The sequence below is a fragment of the Symphalangus syndactylus genome, chromosome 19 (genome assembly GCF_028878055.3).
Source record: "Symphalangus syndactylus isolate Jambi chromosome 19, NHGRI_mSymSyn1-v2.1_pri, whole genome shotgun sequence".
In the NCBI taxonomy this organism is placed as follows: domain Eukaryota; kingdom Metazoa; phylum Chordata; class Mammalia; order Primates; family Hylobatidae; genus Symphalangus; species Symphalangus syndactylus.
The window spans coordinates 37,488,903-37,508,546 of NC_072434.2; the positions used below are offsets into that span (position 1 = coordinate 37,488,903).

General features: G+C 37.5%; 1 protein-coding gene across 13 annotated transcripts in view; it reads right to left on the reverse strand.

Annotated features, from left to right (window-relative positions):
• The window catches only part of SWT1 (SWT1 RNA endoribonuclease homolog), a 128,476-nt gene that overhangs the window by 92,750 nt on the left and 16,082 nt on the right, over window positions 1-19,644 (reverse strand). For 11 of the 13 annotated variants that reach the window (XR_010114739.1, XM_055235284.2, XM_063613763.1 and 8 more), the window contains 6 exons: window positions 17,804-18,542; window positions 12,462-12,521; window positions 10,846-10,966; window positions 8,252-8,353; window positions 7,671-7,859; window positions 1,928-2,021 (listed from right to left, as the gene is read on the reverse strand). Coding sequence is in view for 12 of the 13 variants with exons in the window: in XM_055235284.2 (XP_055091259.1) it covers window positions 1,928-2,021; window positions 7,671-7,859; window positions 8,252-8,353; window positions 10,846-10,966; window positions 12,462-12,521; window positions 17,804-18,542 (1,305 nt within the window). In the remaining variant the exon portion in view is untranslated. The remainder of the gene's footprint in view (window positions 1-1,927; window positions 2,022-7,670; window positions 7,860-8,251; window positions 8,354-10,845; window positions 10,967-12,461; window positions 12,522-17,803; window positions 18,543-19,644) is intronic. The other 2 variants (XM_055235283.2, XM_063613767.1) reach the window with 1 other exon arrangement.

The window sequence follows — 19,644 nt, forward strand, 5'->3', positions numbered from 1 at the left end:
TTGTATAGTTTAGATTTGTGCATTTCCTCAGCTACTCAGGGGCTGAGGAAGGAGGATCGCTTGAGCCCAGGAGTTTGAGACCAGCCTGGGCAACATAGCCAGACCCTGCTTCTAAAAAATAAAATTAAAGAAGACCACACAGGACTGGCTAATTCACTGTATATAGATCATGAAGAAAAGGCAGGTATCAAAATTTACTCCCTGGTTTCTGGCTTTAGCAAATGGGTGGGAGGTGACCCTTTTTATTCAGGTGTAGAAGAGTTGAGAAGAAAAACTCAAGAGTTCATTTAAGGAGATGATAGGTTTCAGATGTCTATGAAACATCCAAGAGATATCAAATAAATAGTTGAATATATTAGCCTGGAGTTTAGAAAAGCAATATGGATTGGAGATATTAATTGTGTTGCTGGCCCAGACTTAGGACTGTAAATGTAAGCACTTAGAATGATGCATAGTATATAAGTTTTATAAAAGTTTTTCCGATTATTATCACTATCAATTGACATTATCATCATCCATTTTAAGTAATATAAATGTCCTCACAATAGTAGGTATGACTTATACAATACACATGATTATCACTATTTAAAGAAAATGCATACAAACCAACCAAAAAAAGAGAGAGAGAAAAACAGGCTCACCACTTGGAACACGACTATGCCAGAATTAAAAGCAAGGTTTGGCTATAAATTTTTAGTCACTAAAAAATAGTATATCCGTTAATCCCAAAAAAAAGCAGTGAATGTATAAATAATGGAGAATTGATGAAGTTTTGTCAATTTAATTTTCATTCTAAGCTGAACTAAAAAAAAATTACATAACAAAGAATTACTTCTCAAATTTATCTCAAATTCAAAATGATTTATATATTAATTCTATTTCAGCCTTCAACAAACTCCAAAGTAATATGTCCTAGATCAAAATATAATTTAAAACCTATAGATAGAAAGCTCCAATATTTCCTTTAATAGCAAAAGGAATCACATTATCTTTGAAGATAGCTAAAATAATAACACTAACCAGAATGTTTGTAAGAAACATGTTAGGGCTACTGATTTCTATAATAGCTCCATTTCACAGAAAGAATTTGAGCATGATCATGAAACTGTAAAAACTCCATTTTGCAGTGAATAAAATACAGATTAAAACTGCAAGTTTCAAAGCATGATGTAGACTGATAAAAAAAACTGCAAATTAAAATTGCTCTTCTGTCCCTTCAGAACCTTTTGTCATACAAGATGAATAAAATTTTGTTTAGCATTATCTTAGTTTTATCTTTGAACTAAGTTACGGAAATACTAGTAGAGAGGGAAGAAGCAGGGGGAAGGAAGAAGGAGGGAGAAAACTCTTACTGAGATCTTACTATATATTAGGCACTATTCTAAGTCATTTACGTATATTAACAGATTAAATACAATCATCTCATGAGGCAGGTAATATTATTATTCCTGTTTATTTCACATGGGGAAACTAAGTTAAGCAACTTGTCCAGGGTCACAACGCTGATAAATGATAGATCAGGACTCCAAGCCAGGCAACTCTATAACAGGCACCCAGCACACAACTCCAACATAAACTACCCTATCTCCACCTCACCAATAAGTAAGTAAATAAATTTCTTGTCTCATCCTGTCAGATTCTGATTTTTGAACTATTTTGGAGGGATGTTAAGTTGCCTTTTCCCCTGCTTTTTCAAGTTTTCTGAATCGTATAAAAATTAAACTGAAATGAAACTTCATCTAGTTGAGATCTCATTCCTCTAGTGCTCACACCTTATGAGACTGTCAGATACAAGTGGGTATGCTTACTGGCAGATTTGGAAAATTATGTATGTTTTTGATTCTTGGTATGCTGGATACCGTATGATTTTTTTTAATTATTTGGTTTATTTTTTAAAAATAAAAAGTCAAATGACTATGAAACTCACGTGCACAGAATAACAAAAGAACAAGGGAATAATTCCTGGTGCTGGAGACAGCATTTTAGTACTCGATCATCATTGTTCTCATCACTCAATCCATCTGCAAATTTAGTAAAGGCAACAGTCAATAAGTACCCTAGAAATGTGGGTGCCACAGAAATAATCTAGGCTGTATTTACAAAACAAAAGTATCTAAGAGATTTAAGGTAGTTAAGGTATGATACTATGATGGTGGACACACGTCATTATACATTTGTCCAAATCCACAGAGTGTACAACACCAAGAGTGAACCTAACGTAAACTATGTACTCAGAGTGATAATGATGTCAATGGAGGTTCATCAACTATAACAAAGGTACCACTCCAGTGAAGGATATTGATAATGGGGAAGTTATGCTTGTGTGGGGGCAGGAAGTATGTGGGAAATCTTGATGTCTTTTGTGCAATTTTCCCGTGAAACTAAAGCTACTCTCATAAACTCTATTAAAAAATGTATCTCAGCTGGGCACAGTGGCTCACACCTGTAATCCCAGCAATTTGGGAGGCCGAGGTGGGTAGATCACTTGAGGTCAGGAGTTTGAGACCAGCCTGGCCAACATGGTAAAACCCTGTCTCTGCTAAAAATACAAAAATTAGCCAGATGTTGTGACAGGTGCCTGTAATCCCAGCTACTTGGAATCTGAGGCAGGACAATCAGTTGAACCTGCGAGGCAGAGGTTGCAGTGAGCTGAGATCGTGCCACTGCACTCCAGGCTGGGCAACAGAGTGAGACTCCATCTCAAAAAATAAAAAGTATATATGTATTTTATATATACATATATAAGAAATATATGTATTTCCTATATATTTATTTTATATATGTATAAAAGAAAGAAAACTTTTTACATAAAAAGTAAAATAATTTTTTTAAAACTCTGAATCTAGAATTTACATAGCATACAGTTGTGGATTTAATGTGGTTAGTTTGCTATTAAAATGGTCTAGGATATGGCTATTAGTAAACTCAAAGGAAAGAAATGTGATCAGAAGGCTAAAATGTCAGACTAGAAACCAAAAACCATGAATTCTAATATCAATTCAGTCACTTACAGATTATAAGTAACTTAACATTTTCTCAGCTTAAGAAGTCTGTGAACTAATAAGCAACTGTTCTACCAGCAACCAAACTAGTTTCCTGTGTGTGCTCTTCCTTAATCTCTAAAGCAATGCAACTAGAGATATACAAGAGAAAGAAATATGGGCCCTAGGAAGGTAACACAAAAAGTAATTCCTAACAAATGTTAATCACTTGCTGACAGGGTACCCTCTGGCAATCTCTAAGCCTCAAAACATGTAGCAAAAATTCAGTTTTTATAAAAATAATGCAGGCCAGGTGGGTGGTGCCTGTGATCCCAACATTTTGAGAGGCTGAGGCAGAGGGATCGCTTAAAGTCAGGATTCCAAGATCAGCCTGGGCAACATGGTGAGACTCTGCCTCTACAAAAAAACAAGAAAATTATCCAGGCTCGTGGCACACTCCTGTAGTCCTATAGTCCCAGCTACTCAGGAGGCGGAGGAGGGAGGATTGCTTGAGCTCAGGAGTTCAAGTCTACAGTGAGCTATGATTGTGCCACTGCACTCCAGCCTGGGTGACAGGGTGAGACCTTTTCTCTAAAAAAATTAAGAATAAAATAGTAATAATGCAATGTGTAGAAATTGGACCAAAGATAATGTTTCCCACAAGTCCACACACTACCTACCTGAGAACTCCCTAGGGTACTTATTAATAACACAGAATGCACGACCATACCCCAAATATATTTCTGGGTAAGAATCTTTGAAGCCTGGACCCAGATCCTAATTTAAGCTCTTGGCCTGTCTCTTATACATTAAAATTTAAGACATACCAGCCAATTCGTCTCAACCTTATTCCGAGTTTATAATCATTTTTCTCTCAACTTCTGGCCTATATTACTTAGTCCTCTAATCCTTCAAATTAGAAAACTCATTTATTCATGCAATAAATATTTATATAGGGCTTAATTTGTGCCAGGTTCCCATGTTAAGTGGATGGATATGCAAAGACAAACTCTTTAGGAGTTCATATTGGTGAAATCTAGAGAGCTCAACTATGTCAGGATATGAGTGTGAGGAAGATGTGATTAAATTTCTTGATCAGATGACCAGTGAACCAGACAGACATATATCACAGTAGCAAATTTTCCTTAAATTCAGAGGGTAAATGCCATGAATAGTGCAAAATGTGTAACTCAAAATCATTAGCTAACTTTAAACAATTCAATTCAGCAGATAAAAGGAGGCTTAAAAGTAACAGTGCACTGCTCTAAAGGTATCAAACTCAAGATTATCAGTAGTACCACTTTTTCTAAGATATATGGAGCAGAAAAATAAACTGTAAGACTATTCATGAAATATTTAGTTATTCAATAAACACTTTTGAGCACCTGTACATGTACTGTTCAAAAGTGAACAAAATAAAGACTCCGGAAACAGACCAGTCTGGGTATGCATCCTTGTTTTCCCACTTACTAGGTATGTATCCTTGGGTGAAGTTTTTAATCATGAGGAGTAAATGAAAATGTATATAAAGTATTTAGCCCACTGTATGGCAATAGTGAATGCTTAAAAGTACCATGTATTTATTACTTAAGATTCAGCTTGGCAAGGCACAGTGGCTCACACCTGTAATCCCAGCACTTTGGGAGGCCGAGGCAGGCAGATCACCTGAGGTCAGGGGATCGAGACCAGCCTGACCAACATGGTGAAACCCCATCTCTACTAAAAATATCTTAAAAAATTAGCCGGGCATGGTGGCACATGCCTGTAATCCCAGCTACTCAGGAGGCTGAGGCAGGAGAATCGCACACTTGAGGCCAGGAGGCGGAGATTGCAGTGAGCCGAGATCATGCCATTGCACTCCAGCCTGGGCAACAAGAGCAAAACTCCATCTCAAAAAAATTAAAAAATTAAAAAATTAAAAAGATTCAGCTTAAATGGCATTCAACATCAATGACCTCTACTCACATACAGAATAAATAAATTCTATATAAATTATAGTTATTAAGATGTTTAATATCTAATAGAATTTAACCTCCTCAACAGCAGGGTTTATCTTTCTCATTCACTGTTACAGGCCCAACACTTGGAACAGTGTCTGGTACAAGTACTTGGCAAACAAATGAATCAATAAAAATACAATGAAAAATATAAAAATACAGAACAAATGTCTGATTGGGGGAGTGGTAGATAACTATTTGTTGCCTTTAATTATTTTTACCTTATTATAAAAAATATATAATTTTATTAGCCGGGCACAGTGGCTCATGCCTGTGAGTCGAGGGAAGCTGAGGCAGGTGGATCACCTGAGGTCAGGAGTTCGACACCAGCCTGGCCAACATGACGAAACCCCATCTCTACTAAAAATACAAAAATCAGCTGGGCATGGTGGCTCACACCTGTAATCCCAGCTACTCTAGGAGGCTGAGGCACTAGAAGCTCTTGAAGGTGGAGCTAGGAGGTGGAGGTTGCAGTGAGCTAAGCTCACACCATTGCACTCCAGCCTGGGTGACAAAGGAAGACTGTCTTAAAAAAAAAAAAAAAAAAAAAAAAAAAGCTGGGCGCGGTGGCTCATGCCTATAATCTTAGCACTTTGGGAGGCCAAGGCAGGTGGATCACCTAAGGTTAGGAGTTAGAGACCAGCCTGGCCAACATGATGAAACCCAATCTCTATTAAAAATACAAAAATTAGCCAGGTGTTGTGGTGGGTGCCTGTAATCCCAGCTACTTGGGAGGCTGAGGAAGGAGAATCACTTGAACCCAGGAGGTGGAGGTTGCAGTGAGCTGAGATCACGCCACTGCACTCCAGCCTGCGTGACAGGGGCAAGACTCCATCACAAAAAAAAAAAAAAAAAAGGTAATTAAAAATCTGGAAAATACAGAAAATATAAAGAAAATTAAAATAACTGATAAACCCATCAGGTAAATATCACCTCTATTCATCACTAATCAGTATATACATATAATTAAATAAATTTAGAATTATACTTCACATATTTTTTAATCTTATGTTTGTTTTTATTTAAAATTATATGTCATTAATGTTTTTCCAAATACAGTGTCCCCTCATGTAGCTATAGCAGTGTATGTAACTTCTCCAAATGTTATACAGGTTGATTCTAATTTTTTTGTTACATAAATAATGCTATAATGAACACTATTTATATAAATAAATATCTCTCACTTTTTTTTACCTGCATCTCTCACTTTTTTTAGGATACATTTCTAGAAAGACAATTATTATCCTTAGGCTTATTCAAGCACATTGCTAAATACTGCTCTTCTACAAAGTTATCAATTCATAGTCTCAAAGCAGTGCAGTGCTGTGAATCTTCCTAGCAGGTTGAGAGAGAATAACTTTCTAAACTTAGAAGTGATAAAAATAAATCAGATATTAAAAAAAAGATGAGTCTTATCAATCTGCATAAGCTTTTCATATAATGAGGACACAAGAGAATTATTGCCTATTCTGAACCATAAGCTATTGTTTTAATATATTAACTCAACCAATCTTCACAACCATTTTATGACATGGAAGTTATTCCTCTCATTTCATTTATTCAGTTTCTTCACCTTTAACTTTCCCCAGGTTATGCTATAAACCCAGGTTGATCATATTTCAAATCCTATGTCCTCTCACTATAATAGATCAATACTATATCAAATAAATATAATTTTGCAAATAGTTAAGGACAAGGCTAAAATTATAGTCAACTAAAGCTACTCGACATGGACCATCTTCACTCAAAATTCATAAGCATTATATCTGGAATATACTAAGAGCTAATAAATATTTGTTTAGATAATGAATGAATGGTAGAGACCCTTTTTCTTCAAAATTTCAAGACTAAACAAAAATTTTAGACTAAAGTAATTCATCTTAAGATGAATCTAATCATGGTTTTTAAAGCCTTGTCATAGTTAATACCATAATTGGATTCCTCTTAAGATGAATTCTTTCAAATCTTACGGTGAATATGGGTGCAGTGGACAGTACAAATCCGTGGTATTTAAAATAATGTAAGTTTACATATATAAATAATTCTGAGCTGGGAAGAAACAAATTCTGAAAGAATGAAATAAATCTTCTAAATGTATGTATAAACTCCACAGAAATGTGTTCCTTTATATATAGATATTTTTCCAGCAAATTATATAAAACATAAAGAACATACTTAGCTTTTAAGACTAAAGCAATTTTTTAAATGACTTAATAGAAACTAATATTGAAAAAAATTAAATGAGGGGAAAATCTATAGACCTTTATTGTAAAAACACCTCATTCATTATTACCGATTCTGACAAACCACAGGAAAACAACATCGTCTCAACAGTACATTAACTGCATACGGTGATATTAACAGACTAGAAATGTAGATCACTTAGAGACTTCATCACTCAGCAATGGTATTTTTAAAGAAGGAGTCCAAGGTTCTGTGATATAGATAATTATGCATACACAACTATACAGTCACTATCTGTGAAATATACATAACGTAAGAACGTCTAGGAGAAGCAGAAAAATAAAAATCAAAGACTCCTAAACTAAGCCACAAACCATCACAATGCCCCTTCCATTTCACATTCCAATGGGTTTAAATGTTTTAAAAGTTTTGCACTATTTCCCTCCAATAATGAGTCTGCGCCCAAACAAGTATTAATCAGGAGGCACCCTGAGAGAACAATACTTACAATGTTTTTGGGATGCAAGTTGTATTGATTGACCCCATAGCTTTCTATCTTGATTTTTGAGACTGTCACTGATGAAATGAACTGCAGGTATAGCTTTGTGCTGGGCATGTTTTAGTAGTTTTCCTTCCTTCATACGATCTAGCTCTTGTATAACGACCCAGGGAATTATTAACACAAGTTTGTCAAAACCTAAAAAATAAAAAGATTTCTTAGAATTGAACATTTATTGAGCTACTAAATGGAATTGCTGTCCAAGAGGTGAAAGTTTTAAAGCACACAGTCCCTACCTTTAAGAAATTCACAATAAATTGAAAGACAATATATTATAAAATGGAAATTAAAAAGAGAATAATGTGTCAAGAGAATGTTAAAAAAAATACTCTTGGAGATCAAAAAAAGAGTGAGTTCAGATTGCTAGTTTAACCTGTAAAGGCTTTTTTAAACTTTTAACACTAAATATGCTTAATATATAGCATATCTAAATGGAGACATGTTCACAGGAAAAAAAGCCACATCACTGTTAATATAAAATATCAACTCAAGGAAGAAAATCAGAATCTTTAAATATGTTCTGTAAATACCTGGTACTTCTGTTGTCTTCAAAATTCTAACAAATTTGAGATGATTCATCAGAATATTTGTGTCAATAACAATTAGAAGCTTTCTGTCTGAAGTATTATTTGCTAAAGAAAAAGAGCAAATATTTCATGACACTTGATAATAGACTTATATAATGACTAAAATTTTGATATCACAGAAGCATTGAAAATTCAATTAAGTTTAAAACGCCTCTTTGTCTTGTTAACTGTATCAGAGATTTACACAGTTGGCTAGACTCTCAAGCTGATATCCATCTGGCCCGTATCCTTGTTGCCAAGTAAATTTCTCCCCAATCAATTAAGGGTCCTCGGGATAGGAATTACAACCCCTGTTTGGAGTGGGAGTGGGGTGGAGAATCGTCTAAGTCAAAGTGGGCAGAGAAGGTAAGGGTTGGCAAAGCAAAAATACACGGGAAACCTGGGGCCAAGACTGTGAAAAACCAGCCGTGGAGAATGTTTTTGATAGCGTTCTTAAGAGAAGTCCTTTAGACAATAGAAACAAAATTGCTTTTACTTCGATTCTTAAGAGAAAGAATAGTAATCAATGTTTAATCACCCACCAGTAGAATATTATAAATTGCTTGCAGGTGGATTTTAAATTATGAACTGACTTGCCTGGGAAGTAATTATGTTTCTAACTTCTGTCGTGGATCACCAGCAGTGGTGCACTTAGTAATTATAAGCTAATTTTAACATATCCTGAGTGAATATAATTGAAAGATAAATATGTGTAAAAGAAAATACATGCCAGGCGTGGTGGCTCGCGCCTGTAATCCCAGCACTTTGAGAGGCCGAGGCAGGCCAATCACCTGAGGTCAGGAGTTCGAGACCAGCCTGGCCAACATAGTGAAACTCCATCTCTACTAAAAATACAAAAATTAGCCGGGCATGGTGGCACACACCTGTAGTCCCAGCTACTCGGGAGGCTGAGTGAGGCAGGAGAATTACTTGAACCTGGGAGGCATAGGTTGCAGTGAGTGGAGATAGCTCCAATTCAGGCCTGGACAACAGAGGGAGACCCCATCTCAAAAAAACAAAAACAAAAGAAAAACCCACAAACAAAAAAAGAAAATACATAATAATTCTAGCATTGTTATTGCATAGGATCATTTTGAGGATCAGATAAGTTAATACATACGAAAACACTTGAAAGATGAAAATTGCAATGTGAATGTAAATTAGCATTACTTTTTTTTTTTTTTTTTTGAGATGGAGTTTTGCTCTTATTGCCCAGGCTGGAGTGCAGTGGCCCAATCTTGGCTCACTGCAACCTCTGCTTCCCAGGTTCAAGCCATTCTCCTGCCTCAGCCTCCTGAGTAGCTGGGAATACAGGCATGGGCCACCATGCCCAGCTAATTTTTCGTATTTTTAGTAGAGATGGGGTTTCACCATGTTGGCCAGACTGGTCTCGAACTCCTGACCTCAGGTGATCCACCCTCCTTGGCCTCCCAAAGTGCTGGGATTACAGGCATGAGCCACCGTGCCTGGTCAGCATTACCATTTTTAAAAAATGGAATTTGAAACAGTACACTGATAGATTTTGGATAATCTCTATCATTACCTTCTCCCAGTAGCAAAAAAAAAAAAAAATGATCAAAATTTCACAACATGAATAAGAAATCAATAAATATAATACCTTCAAACAATCTGCATTCTTTCTTCTTTTTTTTTTTTTTTTTGAGAGAGAAAGGGTCTTGTTCTGTCACCCAGGCTGGAATGCGGTGGTGCAATCTTGGTGCACTGCAGCCTCAACCTCCCAGCCTCAAGCAATCCTCCCACCTCAGCCTCCTAAGTAGCTGCGACTACAGGCGCATGCCATCACACCTAGCTAACTTTATTTTCTGTAGACACGAGGTCTCACTATGTTGCCCAGGCTGGCCTTGAACTCCTGGGTTCAGGCAATCCTCCCATCTCAGCCTTCCAAAATGCTGGAATTACAGGCATGAGCCACTGCACCAGCTATTCTGCATTATTTCTGATCAGTGCTTTACATAGTTGAAATTGTTAAAGTTATAACAGCAAGAATAAAAGACAACTTATAGGCCGGGTGCGGTGGCTCACGCTTGTAATCCCAGCACTTTGGGAGGCCGAGGCGGGTGGATCACGAGGTCAGGAGATCGAGACCACGGTGAAACCCCGTCTCTACTAAAAATACAAAAAAAATTAGCCGGGCGTGGTGGCGGGCGCCTGTAGTCCCAGCTACTCGGAGAGGCTGAGGCAGGAGAATGGCATGAACCCAGGAGGCGGAGCTTGCAGTGAGCCGAGATTGCGCCACTGCACTCCAGCCTGGGCGACAGAGCGAGACTCCGTCTCAAAAAAAAAAAAAAAAGACAACTTATAATTCTAATTACTACCTCTTCAAAGAGAAAATATATCTAACTATCTAATAATATGAAATATGTAAAACCAATAAGACAAATATTGGATCTAATTCCTGTACCTAAAAAAATAAACTATTACTTTATCATTCATTTCAAGTGAGCACATTTTAACATTTTTCATCTCAATATTATAAAAATTGAATACTGGCACATTCATTTTTAGGAAAGCATAGGAGAGCACACACATCAACATACAGGGTATACCAGAGGAGGAATGTACATCATCTTCTAAGTCAATTTCCATACTCATTAACTCTCCAGGTAAATCCACGCTTTTTCCCACACGTGCAGCATGAAGCTCTTCTACTATCTGCATCTAAAGTGTAAAAGACCCCAGTGAAATATTTTGAGTTACTTTGCAGATTGACAAGAGAGGAAAGCAATTAATTCTTAATTAATTCACTTGAGATGGTTTATGGAAAGAAAAAATTTTACAAAACTCTGAAGGAGCACAGTAAAAGAATAAAGATTTATAAACACACAAACGGTTTTCAAAATAGTTTTCTTCTTACCTCCATAACCTATGCAAGCAAATTATTTAATGACTTTGGGTCTCAGTTTGTTAATTCACAAAATAGGAATCTTTAATATCTATTTCCTTTAGGATTTTTGTGAGGAATAAATGAAATAAGCTAGGTGAAGCTCCTTGCACAGAGCCAAATACCTAGACATTAAAGTAAGTTCATTCTCATTCCAATTCTCACTTCATTTTAGGAGTCAACTTTTTTTTATCTTGACAGTAAGCATTCTTCTTGAGATTTCTAAGATTGTTTATGAACCATCATAAACTGAAATCTAGATCTTAAAACCATTCTCACTTCACAGAAATACTTCTCTGATGTATTGTGACACAAAGAAATGAAAATACAGTCTAGCTTTAGATCAGAGGTGAGACATCTTTCTTCTATCAAGGAGCACCTCAAAACAGAAAAATACAATTGACTGTCACAAATAAAAATCAATTAATATAGTTTGAAAGTTTTTTGTTTTGAGACAGAGTCTTGCTCTGTCAGCCAGGCTGAAGTGCAGTGGCACGATCTTGGCTCACTGCAACCTCCATCTCCCGAGCTCCAGTAAGTCTCCTGCCTCAGCCTCCTGAGTGGCTGGGATTACAGGCATGTACCACCATGCCCAGCTAATTTTTGTATTTTTAATAGAGACAGGGTTTCACCATGTTGGCCAGGCTGGTCTCGAACTCCTGACCTCGGGTGATCCTCCCACCTTGGCCTCCCAAAGTGCTGGGATTACAGGCTGGAGCCACTGTGCTTGGCCTAAAAGTCTTTAAAAAGACAATTACAAAGTGTTCCACGAATCTCATCTTCACTTAGGACAAGTCAACATAAAATTCTATGAAGAGCAGTCAGGGGACTCTGGTTGGGAAATGAAGCAACAGGTAAAAAGATAAACACTCGTGTATTCTCATTTTCATTGAATAATGTTTTCATCTTATTGATGATTTTTAAAATGAAGTAAAAACATGTGAATGTCCTACTGCATTTTGGCAACCCTAGGCATAAACAGGGAAAGTGTCATAATATTAAATCAAAATTCAGATTACTTGTGGGCCACTGGTTTCATGCTCTTTGTTCACAACAGATAACCTTACTAGAAACAAAAGTAAAAAGTACTAAAATATACTTTTCTGAATAGTTTTGGATGACTTCATAAAACCCTACCTATTGATTTAAATAGAGACATCATTGTTATTTTCGTATTATCAAGGTTTCTACAGTCATTGTTTTTTATTAAAAGTAAGATCTGTTTGACTTAATTTCATTAAAAATATCAAAGTAAATAAGAATATCAATAACCTCTTGATCTGCATCCTGGATACTTTCAGATGACACGGAAGAACATGGTGCTTCAAAACTCTGAAATGAAAGTAATTTCATTAGCTAAGAATAAAGCATTACCTAAATAGGTATTTTCAACCTTGTCACTATTAACCTTCGGGGGTCAGATAATTCACTTTAGGGGCTGCCCTGTATATTGCAGGATGGTTAGCAGCATCACTGACCTCTATCCTCCAGAATGTCAATAGTACTACCCACCTACCCCTACTCCCAAACTTTTTTTTTTTTTTTAAAGACAGGGTCTCACTCTGTCACCCAAACTGAAGTGCAATGGCACGATTATAGTTCACCACAGCCTCAACCTCCTGGACTTAAGCGATCCTCCCGCCTCAGCCACCTGAGTAGCTGGGACCACAGGCACACCAACACACCTGGCTAATTTTTGTATATTTTGTAAAGATGGAGTTTTGTCATGTCGCCCAGGCTGGTCTCAAAATCCTGAGTTCAAGTGATCCACCCGCCTCAGCTTCCCAAAGTGCTGGGATTACAGGCATGAGCCATAGTGCCAGCCCCACCCTCAATCTTGACAATCTAAAATGTTTCCTGGCATTGCCAAATGTCCCCTGAGGGGCAAAATTGCCTCCAGATGAGAAACTGCCCCTAGAATAGAGAAGCCCCATTCTATCAAGTCATGAAACATGGTAGAATTCTTCATATACAGATTCATAAAAATACTATATTCTAAGAATAAAATTACATGCCACCCTAAAAAAAGAGAAATAATGAATGCAAAGGTAAACAAGTTGGCCTTCAGTGGTGAAAAATTTTCATCCAGGAGCAACTAAGTCATTTCTACAAGTGACATGATAAAACAACAGAAGGAACTTGAGGATTATAATAAGGCTAAAAAAGAAAAGCTGAACAATGCACGGTTATATTATATGTAGTTAGAGCACCAGGGGTTTGTGTTTTATATTTTGTCTTCAAACAAAGTTTGAAAATCTCTCTCCAAATTCCAATTTTCCACTGGCATTTCTGCTGAATGGATGAGACCTACCTGACCCTACATACAGGTGACAGGAAGCTCAGCAAAAGAACAACTGAATTAAATAACTTTCTAAGAATTCTCCAAGATAACTCCAAACTAACATGTATTTTATGGAAAGCTATTTCTGGTATGAACTACGAACACTCTTCTTTTCTGTTTTTGAGACAGAGTCTCGCTCTGTTGCCCAGGGTGGAGTGTAGTGGCATGATCTCAGGTCACTACAACCTCCACCTTCTGGGTTCAAGCGATTCTTCTGCCTCAGCCTCCCAAGTAGCTGGGACTACAGGCCCGCCACCACACCCAACTAATTTTTGTATTTTTAGCAGAGACAGGGTTTCACCATGTTGGCCAAGCTGGTCTCAAACTCCTGCCCCCAAGTGATCTGCCCACCTCAGCCTCCCAAAGTGCTGGGATTATAGGCACGAGCCACTGCGCCCATACAAACACTCTTTAAACAAGTACATGGTATGTAGAAATGTTTTACTGAGAATTCAGCTTCCGCCCAAACTTTCAGGCTAAATGCTTTACTGGGAATTCAGCTTCCACCCAACATCAAACTTCACATGATATAACAACTACACTTCACACACATAGGCTCATTATAGTTTTACTATTCCATGACCCTGAGATTCACAATCCCTTCTCCATATAACTTTAAATCTCACTGATCTTTAAAGTTGTCTTTAAGAAGTGCCAAACAAGCCAGAGATTATTATCAGAACTTGTGGCTTTTGACATTCTACATCTCTTTGTTCTCTTCCTTTGGTTACTATCACCCTTTGCTCTCTCTGTTCATGGGCCACCTACAGTGACTACAATGAATTTTCTACCACCGAACGATCCAGAAAAGTTCATGCATTTAACTATTTGCCTCCCCCACCATGCCTCATTAAATACATAGGTTGGGATAAAGCCTTTCGTAAGAATGACAGAAGGGAATATCGTAACAAAGATAATAATGGTACTGTCTACCAAAGTGATTCCAAATGGAAAACACAATTATATTATTTCCCTGACTGTGGTTCAGTGGCTCTCTTCCATCTACAAGATATGAGATAAAAACCAGTCTTTCCCATGATACAAAATCATCCATTGTCTAGAGACCCTGGCTTTCTCCCCAACTTCCTTTCCTATAGATTCTCTACCCATCTTGACTCTAGTCATATTGACAACATATGTGCTTATGTACCTTCCTTCCATGCAATTTTACAACTCTGTGCAATTACATACACTGGCCCTCTACCCTAGCTGGACAGCACATCTAGTCCTCACCCCACATGTCCTTCGAGATGAGGCTTTAGAACCACCACTTTGGTGAGCCCTTCTTTAACTCACTCAGAGATTTATACTAACATCACACCCAATTCTTAGGACTGTGGTATTTACTTCACTATAGTACAATCATATTTTTTTACTTACTAGTCTGCCTCCCTAGGAACTTCTTGAGGCTAATAATCATCTTACTCATTTCTAAATCCCTAGTACCTAGAAAAATGCCTGATACATAATAGGTACCTTTAATAGATGTTTGATAAATGAATGAATTCTACTTTACACTCTTGTAAGAATTAAATGTGATGCTGTTTTTAAAAGTAGCCTATAAACTATAAATCTCTAGGATATTAATTTTCAATGAGGGGGAGGTTTGCAATTTGAGAGGGGTCTATATCAAAGAACTATAAAACCTAAGAAACAAAAGAGTTATTTTTTCTTTAGAAAGCATAACAGGATTACTAAATCCAGAAAAAGAAAATGCTATTATTTTCCTTGTAAATTATACTCATTATTTTAGGAAAATAATTATCTATTGAGGAATTAGTGGGCAAAACATAAAAACAAACAGGGTATTAAGATGATTATCTGCTGTCAATAATATGCTGAAGATAATATACACAAGATAAGGACAATATTTACTTGCTGTTTCTGTGTCTAAATGACTTTAAGCCTGATAATGCTGCTATCTGAGAACAGTTTATAAGGAGTCTAAATTCCAATAACTGGAAAGTGGTCATGGAAAAACTGCTTCTTCTGCAACTTAATATTCTTGCTATGTACCTCTTTTGGTTTGTGTACTAATTCTACATAGAGACCAAAAGAAACTATACAATGCACTGCAGAGATTTCTCATGCTATTCCTTAGATGTATAGCACAATGGGAAAACCAGGCAATGACACAATGATGATCACTGAACATACTGGCAACTTCAAGTTCCTTTCTTTCATTCGACTCTAGAGAAATGGTTATAACACAAGAAGAAAAACTGGAGGTTCTTCCTTTAAGAAAGCAGTGAAAACAAACTCAATTCAAACTCAATTTTTGCCCTCTTTGGGCCCCTTCCAGTTCACTTAACCGAAAAATACTAATTCCCAAGCTCTTCTGGCCTCCTTAGTTATAATTCCTCCATTTTTCGTAAGAAATATCTTACCATTGCAATCCACAGTCTTTTTTTTTTTTTTTTTTTTGAGACGGAGTCTCGCTCTGTCACCCAGGCTGGAGTGCAGTGACGCAATTTGGCTCACTGCGAGGGCTGCCTCCCGGGTTCACGCCATTCTCCTGCCTCAACGTCCCGAGTAGCTGGGACCACAGGTGCCTGCCACCATGCCCAGCTAATTTTTTGTATTTTTAGTAGGGACGAGGTTTCACTGTGTTAGCCAGGATGGTCTTGATCTCCTGACCTCGTGATCCGCCCCACCTTGGCCTCCCAAAGTGCTGGGATTACAGGCGTGAGGCACTGGGCTTGGCCACAGTCCACAGTCTTAATACCTAAAAGCAGGTAGGCTTAACCATCCCTGTTTATCAATGGTCTCTACATCTCAGAATTTCTGAAGTTCTAAAATTCTGAGGTTCCACAGTTCTGAAAGTTCTCTTGAAGATTAAGTAACTTTATTTGCCATAGAAACAAAATTACAGAGATTAGGTTCTCAAAGTAGTCCACAAATGCCAATTACATCACATAATTTTAAAGCAAAATAAATGTGCCAAGCTTTCTAGCCTAGATCCCTGCTCATGTAGCTCCCTCTGCCTAAAATATCCCTGCTTCTCCCATTCTACCTCACTTCACCTCCACTTGAGTAACTTCAACTCATTCTTTAGGTCTGTTTAAATGTTACTCCCTCCAGCCTCCAGTATACTTTTTTTTTTTTTTTTTTTTGGAGACAAGGTCTCTTTCTGTCACCTAGGTTGGAGTGCAGTTACATGATCAGCTCACCATAATCTTGAACTCCTGGGCTCAAGTGATCCTCCCACCTCAGTCACCTGAATAGCTGGGACCACAGACTCCCGCCACCACACCTAGCTAATTTTTATTTTTTTGTAGAGACCCGCCTTGGTATGTTGCCCAGGCTGGTCTTGAATTCCTGGCCTCAGACAATCTGCCTGCCTGGGCCTCCCAAAACACTGAGATTACAGGTGTGAGCCACTGTACCCAGTCCCCTCCAGTATACCTTTCTAAACTAATTCTTTCATGATGTACCAAAGCTATATTAATCCCCTGCTGTGTATTCTCTTATTAAGTGATAGGTATTTTACTTACCATATTTAAGGAAATTGCTTGTGTCTCTCTTCACTTGAGTAAGTCCCTGAAAACAGACTGTTTTATCTCTTACAAGCTATTTTATTGCAGTGTCTGGTACATGGTGAAACTGAAAAAAAAATCTGTTTAAAGACTATTCAGAATATTGTCCCCTGAGTGTTCTCCAGCATACAATGCTTTTCTCAAAGGACTATCTATAACTGCTTCTCACCACATTTTTACATATTCCTTTCTATTATGAATCCTTGATACCTGCCAAAATATCTTCCTAAAAAAGTTGGAATTAAAGAGAGTAAAATAAAGAAACCAACATATATCTTCATGAATAAATTTGAATCAGCCATCTATGATTATCATCAGTAATAGAAACAACTAAAAAGGCCATGTGCAGTGGCTCACGTCTGTAATCCCTGCACTTTGGGAGGCTGAGCAGGGGTGAACTGCTTCATCCCAGGAGTTCAAGACCAGCCTAAGCAACATGGTGAAACCTGATCTCTACAAAAAACACCAGTTAGCCCAGTGCAGTGATGTGTGCCTATAGTCCCAGCTACTAGGGAGGCTGAGGCAGGAGGACTGCTTGAACCCAGGCGGTCAAGGCTGCAGTGAGCCAGGATCGTGCCACTGCACTCCAGCTTGGGCAACGGCGTGAGACCCTGTCTCAAAAACAAAAAACAAACAAACAAACAAAAACAGAAAAAAATATAGAAATATAGAAAAAACTTAACTATATTAATAAACTCTCAGTTAAAACCTATATTCTTCATCTTTTACCACCTTACCTGGGTTAGGTTTTCACTAGAATGTGAATCATTACTTTCTTGATGGTCATAATGATGTTTTCGTTTCCACTCATGAACAGTCCGCTTATATGTGAAATCTGAAAGTAAATGTTCAGTTTTCTGCCTAGTCACATTTAATGAAACCTGGGAGCTTTCCAGGTATTCTCTTTCTTCCTGCTTAGTCTTTGACTTGTTAGAATCTATGTTGAAGACATTTTCTTCTACAAGTTTCTGGAGGGTGTCACAGGATTTTATAGGGATTTTGAAACTGATCTTCTGTCTTCTAGATCCCAAGGGTTCCTTCATTATCTTGTTGGAATTATAATCCTGAGAAAATTGATTTCTCTTCCATTTCTCTAAGACACATTTTTCAGAATTGTCTCTGAATTTGTTTCTTTCTTTCTTGAGTTCTTTCATCTTCTCTCCCTGAACAAGTAAATGAGCCCATTTATTTTCACTTGCCTGGCCTTCGGCTTTAGGTTTCACATCACTGGCACTCTTAGGACTACTAAGGCCTTTAATTCCATGGTCGAGCTTGCTTCCAGCATTTGTCAATTTGATATCTTTAGGTTTAAAGTCTACAAATTTACGTATGTCTTTTTTAGTTCCATTTGAAGAAGGACTCTGAGAAATAATTTGATTATCATTTGAATATGATGCTTCTTTGAGTTTAATAGGTCTTTGGGATGAAGAACTGATTTTTGGTCTCCTTCTGAGAGTGTTAATTTCTACACTCAATCTGTAAAACAGCACAGAAACCTAGGTTACATTATAATTATACATAATGTTGCACTCTGTCATTTTAGTTAGAATAACAGAATTGGGCTGACATTAAGCTTCATAAAAAGTAGAAATAGCTACATTAAGAATGAAGTGGAAAGGATTACTCACTTAATGGTGTCAGAATAATTAGTTTGCTATTTGGAAAAAAAAATTACAACTTTAAATAGTAACAAACAACACAAATTCCAAATGGACTAAATGCTTAAGTGTAAAATAATTATCATCATAATAATTTTGTACTTCATATTAAACCCTTAAAAACCAGTGAGGAAAAACAGAACATATGTCTGATTTCATTTTTTTTTGAGACGGGTTCTCACTCTGTTGCCTAGGCTAGAGTGCAGTGATGCAAACATGGCTCACTGCAGCTTCAACCTCCCAGGCTCAGGCAATCCTCCTACCTCCCAGACTACCACGTAACTGGGACTACAGGAGCATGCCACCGTGCCTAGCTAATTTTTGTAATTTTTTTGTAGCAACAACAAGGTTTTGCTATGTGGCCCAGGCTGGTCTTGAACTCTTGGGCTCAGGCGATCCACTTGCCTCAGCCTCCCAAGGTGCTGGGATTACAGGTATGAGCCACTGTACCCTGGCCTATCCAATTTCTCTTTTTCTTTTTTTGAGACAGCGTCTCACTTTGTCACCCAGGCTGGAGTGCAGTGGCGCGATCTTGGCTCACTCCAAACTCAACATACCAGGCTCAAGAGATCCTCCTGCCTCAGCCTCCTGAGTAGCTGGCACTACAGGTACACACTACCACATCTGGCTAATTTTTTTTTTTTTTTTTTTTTTTTTGTAGAGACAGGGTTTCACCACATTGCCCAGGCTGGTCCAACTCCTGGGCTCAAGCGATCTGCCCACCTTAGCCTCCCCAGTGTGCTGAGGCTACAGGCATGAGCCACTACGCCCAGCCTGATTTCTTAATAGAGAACTTCCTAAACTTAAAAACAGTGGGAGAAATAACAAAGGATAACACTGATATGTGACTATTTACTTTAAAACTTTAGCATATTAAAAATTAATAAAAATTTAAAGAACTAGGAAATGGTATTTGTTAG